Source organism: Agrilus planipennis, unplaced genomic scaffold, assembly GCF_000699045.2.
Source record: "Agrilus planipennis isolate EAB-ADULT unplaced genomic scaffold, Apla_2.0 scaffold1923, whole genome shotgun sequence".
Lineage (NCBI taxonomy): Eukaryota > Metazoa > Arthropoda > Insecta > Coleoptera > Buprestidae > Agrilus > Agrilus planipennis.
The window spans coordinates 1-4,386 of record NW_020440573.1 but is presented as its reverse complement, the minus strand read 5'-3'; the positions used below and the strand labels follow the sequence as shown (position 1 = coordinate 4,386).

Genomic DNA, 4,386 nt, shown 5'->3' with positions numbered 1-4,386 from the left:
TTGTTGTTAATGTTATCGTTACTGCCCTAGCTATTATTATTACAATTATTGATCTTTCACGTTCAGCTGTATCCCGTTATTGTCGTTGTTGCTGCTGTTGTTGTTGTTACTGTTGCCCCACTTCCTGTCGAGACTTTTATAAAGGAAAATATATAAATAAAGGAGAAAGCTTCCATAATGTACAAAGATTAAAGAAATTACACGGCCTTGAATTTTCCATAAGTTTGCTAATGCTGATCTCATTTACGTTAGATTGATTTTGGGCAGTCAACATGTTCAGAAAATAATATCGATAATTCTTAGAACTAGATGTTTGACGTGTTTGCCTTTCTTTTTTGTCTATTTCTTTAAAAAAAAAAAACAGGAACTTCTTTTGCGTAAGATTTTAACATCTAAGACTGAGCAAAGGCAAAGAAATCCGGAAAATTTGTTTTTCTTGTGATTAACGTATAATTAATTAAAATATTTTGGTGGTTTTAATGTTTCAAAAGAGAGTAAAAGATTGTTTAAACATTACTAATTCATATTTATAATAAATTAAAAATTAAAACTACTTATTTGCTGAACAGAATGAAATTTTCAAATGCAAAATTTTATTATAATAGATGCAAAATCCTCAAGTAACTTTGCTATTTTTTTTAGAGCATTTTCTTTTTTGTTTTTGTGGTGATACTAATATTGAATAAATAATTAATTATCTACATTTTAAATATCTATTCTATTGTAAAAATTGAATTAAATTTATGTAACTTTTCAAATAAATTATGTAATTTTTGAACATCTTGTGAAGTTTATAAAGAAGAAAAAGAACACAAATAGCTAATTAAAACGTTTTATTGAGAAAAGATTATATCACATTCACATATTTTAAAAATACTGACAACAATAATATCAAGTGTACAATGAAGACATTGCGTTTCTTTTTTAATCTCACTTTCAAGTAAAAAATCCATACCTATAAAAAACCATTAGATCAAGCACTCCATAGACCATAATAGCTGTAAAAGTCAATACAGAGCGCTTTCAGTTCAAACAAAATAAATTTTAGATGTGCTCTGATTGAATCTTAAAATTGAATATGCAAGTTTTAATAACATTAACACCTAACAATTAGTTTTAACAACAACAACATTAATTATATAAGACTAGCCTCTTCATCGAGTAATCTTTGCGCCTCTATAATAGAATTGTTGTAACATTGCGGAAACCTTTTATTTAAAGCTGCCGCTGTCGTCATATTCTGCTGCCTTCTAATAAAATAATAGGCAACTGCAGCAATAAATACTACCGATAAGATTAGAGTCATTACGATTCCACCTGCTGCAAAGGAATGTAGACATAACAATAGTTTATAATATAATAAAAAAAAATTTAATTACAAATTCCTATCGGTGGCTCCGTGTATAAGTACGTAGAAAAATTGTAAACAACAAACCCTGATACTTACCAACCAGTACAAACTTCGGAAACACTTGTACAAAGTAGGGCCTCGACACTAAAACATCGTGAACCCGTAGTAAGGAACCGTTGGAGGGGAGTTGGGGCACTTCTAAAATTTCGCAAAACAACGCAAACAAGTCGACAGTCCAGAAAGGAATAACCATCTTGTTCTTTTTTATTTTCGGCCCGCGTGCCACAAAGTATGGCTTCATTTTCAAATCTAAATTGTCGTAACCGTGAACGCCAAATTTCGATTTGTTGCTCACTTAAAAACAGAAATACTTTTCATTGCTTTATGAAGTAAGCAATTTTTACTGTGTCTACCTTTAAAATTGAATTTTTTCGAAAGATATTCAGCTGAAATTGCCAAGTCTTGAAATCCATAACCATCATCAGCTAAAAGAAATATAGGAGGGGTACGTGGATTATTTTTAAAGTGCCATCTAGTCAAAAGATCGTCCTTTTTAAACACCGAAAAGTGTCCTTGTTTCTTAGAAAATTCAGTCAAGTTTTCATAAATTGCTTCTTCGTATCCTTTAAAGTTCAAAACAATATTAAATTATCAGTATTTTATTACTATTAAAAATTATTACCCTCATGGGGAAGAATATGTAAAACAGGTGAGCTTCCAGCAATATCATAAGTATGGGGCTCTAAATATTGCGTTATGTCTATAAAATGCGGCGGGCTTACGCTGTCCATGCCATGGTCACTTAGAAATATTAAATTTACTTTTTCTGTTAAGTTGTTTTCCTCTAATTTTTTCTAAAATTCAGAACTATTATATACAAGGGTTTTTTATATTACATTCACTTACTTACAATTAAGTAACAAGTTAAATTATCAAGTCTTTTTATCAACTCAATAATTACTGGTGAATCAGGACCAAAAGCATGAGCATGTGAATCTGGCTCCTCAATATAAAGCATAATCAAATTTGCTGGCCTTTTGGGATGTACTATCCATGATATTACCTTCAAAATTTGTGTACTTTACAAATAGTTAAACATTTTGTAAGTCATTTACAATCATACCTCATCAACTCTTTGATTCCAATCAAAATGAGGGTCAAATTCCTTAAAATATTGNCTGTGTATAATCCTGTTGCAATAGAATGATGGTTGGGAAAAGTTTTTGTAGGAAAGACATTATTAATATATGGTGCATAAGTTCCTTCTCTTCTTAGAGCAAGTATGTTTGGTGTCTTTTTACCAACAAAATCGTAACGAAAACCATCGAAAGAAATAATTATTAAAACAGGATATTTTGATATACAATTTGCAAAACTTAATAATAAAAACGATAGCAAGATTTCACTTTGCATTTGTAATTTGAGTTAGCACTGAGAACTTCACAACTGATTCCTTATTTTACATCCATAATTTGTAGAAAGTAATGTAAATTATTTCGTAAAAATATTGTTCGGGTTCACCATACTGTTAAACTTCCCCTTATCAAGCCAACTGATAAGGTGAAAGTTGTTTTTGACTTAGAATAAAACAAGTTTTAATTAAAATTTGAAGGTAAAATAATTTAGGTTATGTAACCTACCTGGTTTTTCTTTGAGCACATGAAAACTCTGTGTATATTAAGCCAATTTTAATAGGTAATTATTGATACAATTTAGTGAACAATTGGACTGCAAATCTACGAAACAAATTTGGAATGTAAACAGTTAATTATTAATTAAGATTTAATTGTAAGTTTAAAATAAGAAACCATAAACATTTAATACATTACAATTTCATACGGCATGTGTAATGGTAAACACTATCTTTTCTTATTCGCTTTCTATGGTATATAGAAAATCAGTGTTCTATGGTAAATTTAAATCTGTTGTTTCTGAAGTTAATGACATTTGGCGCATGTTTGAAGAGTATTTTTTAGATGATTCATTTGTTGACTACAATAAAATTGATTTTAGAATTATCCATGTAGGCACAATATTATAATCAAATAACAATTCTTTGTGGTATTATCTGGCTGTAATTTATCCTTTTCTGTCTTTAGTTTGCCGAGAAGTTAATGTCGTACCACCATTACACTTAGTTGTGCTTTGTACAAGCCTTAATCACGGATTCATGTTATTTTACATGGCTCAATGGAGCCTGAAGTCAGTGCAGTCCTTCATGGACTGCGGCAGATATGGGTAATTGCATGGGCAGTTGCTTACCAACATCTCGCAGATTATTTTCTAGTGATGATAAAACAGACTTTGCTGACCTTATAAATGTAAGATATAAAGCAGGCTTTAATGCAACACTGATACAATTGCTTTCCAGAATCCTAATGAAGATACTACTAACAAAAGGTATGTTTGAAGAATAGCAAGAGTTACATTATATTACATTGCACTAGAATATTTTGTGAGTATGTCTTTAAGTGAAACTTGTTTTTCATGCTTGCATGAAGATGTTTTTTAATTCGGCATTTCCTCAAGACTAAAAAGAAACACAGACCAAAGGTATAATTTTAATTTGTTTTAAATAACCCCTTTAGTTTTCTTGTTTCTTAGGAAGCAGTTTTAAATTTGGTTGAAGACATTTTCCCCTCTTCTAAAAGTACTAATTATTCCAAGCTCAACAAGATACCACAGTATGTAATCATAAAATTGTACACATTTTCGGTTAAACATTAAAAGACATTTGATTTGTAGCTCATCAGATAGACAGAACATACCTTTACAATGTTTAGATGCCCGTGCTCTTTTAACAAATACTGCAAACTCTACACCTGCTAGTTCTCTAGATCTAGAATGGGAGCATGAAGCCTTGCCCTTAGAAGTTGTACAAGAGCCCTGTAACAGTTCATGGTATAAATATTTTTTCTTTATATAAATAAAACAGCTTTTGGTAATTTTTTACATTAGTTGACATTGGAATTGAGACATGAAGTTTAGTCAGGTAGATAGTACTGACCAAGTAGAATCGTGTGGTAGCATTAATT

General features: G+C 30.4%; 2 protein-coding genes and 1 long non-coding RNA gene across 6 annotated transcripts; 1 reads left to right on the top strand and 2 right to left on the bottom strand.

Moving 5' to 3' along the window:
* Positions 1–816: 816 nt before the first annotated feature.
* Positions 817–2,522, bottom strand: LOC112906108 (ectonucleotide pyrophosphatase/phosphodiesterase family member 5-like). The gene is made up of 6 exons (XM_025979764.1): positions 2,475–2,522; positions 2,262–2,414; positions 2,034–2,205; positions 1,765–1,974; positions 1,448–1,705; positions 817–998 (listed from the first exon to the last, which is right to left on the bottom strand). The coding sequence occupies exons 2-6, from the start codon at positions 2,367–2,369 to the stop codon at positions 937–939; spliced, it is 810 nt and encodes a 269-aa protein (XP_025835549.1). The 5' UTR covers positions 2,370–2,414; positions 2,475–2,522; the 3' UTR covers positions 817–936.
* Positions 2,523–2,622: 100 nt separating this feature from the next.
* On the bottom strand, positions 2,623–3,032 carry LOC112906109. Its single transcript, XR_003232162.1, has 2 exons — positions 2,992–3,032; positions 2,623–2,928 (listed from the first exon to the last, which is right to left on the bottom strand). It is a non-coding gene; the product is annotated as an uncharacterized LOC112906109 (long non-coding RNA).
* Positions 3,033–3,285: 253 nt separating this feature from the next.
* Positions 3,286–4,321, top strand: LOC112906110. Of its 4 annotated transcripts, XM_025979766.1 has the most exons (6): positions 3,286–3,374; positions 3,451–3,672; positions 3,723–3,751; positions 3,853–3,904; positions 3,956–4,035; positions 4,097–4,321. In XM_025979766.1, the coding sequence occupies exons 2-6, from the start codon at positions 3,586–3,588 to the stop codon at positions 4,275–4,277; spliced, it is 429 nt and encodes a 142-aa protein (XP_025835551.1). In that variant the 5' UTR covers positions 3,286–3,374; positions 3,451–3,585; the 3' UTR covers positions 4,278–4,321. The 4 variants fall into 4 exon arrangements, 2 of the variants coding, with proteins under 2 accessions (XP_025835551.1, XP_025835552.1); XR_003232164.1 differs by lacking the exon at positions 3,853–3,904; XR_003232163.1 differs by having other exon boundaries at positions 3,824–4,035.
* The last annotated feature ends 65 nt before the right edge of the window (positions 4,322–4,386 follow it).

What these genes read in the sequence shown, in the direction of transcription:
- LOC112906108 (XM_025979764.1), bottom strand. Translation starts at nt 2,369, where the DNA reads ATGCTTTATATTGAGGAGCCAGATTCACATGCTCATGCTTTTGGTCCT. An exon ending in ATTTAACTTGTTACTTAATT is followed by an intron (nt 2,206 to 2,261) that starts GTAAGTAAGTGA and finishes TCTGAATTTTAG; the next exon opens with AAAAAATTAGAGGAAAACAA. An exon ending in GAAAAAATTCAATTTTAAAG is followed by an intron (nt 1,706 to 1,764) that starts GTAGACACAGTA and finishes TCTGTTTTTAAG; the next exon opens with TGAGCAACAAATCGAAATTT.
- LOC112906110 (XM_025979766.1), top strand. Translation starts at nt 3,586, where the DNA reads ATGGGTAATTGCATGGGCAGTTGCTTACCAACATCTCGCAGATTATTT. An exon ending in AAAAGAAACACAGACCAAAG is followed by an intron (nt 3,905 to 3,955) that starts GTATAATTTTAA and finishes CTTGTTTCTTAG; the next exon opens with GAAGCAGTTTTAAATTTGGT. An exon ending in AAGCTCAACAAGATACCACA is followed by an intron (nt 4,036 to 4,096) that starts GTATGTAATCAT and finishes TTTGATTTGTAG; the next exon opens with CTCATCAGATAGACAGAACA.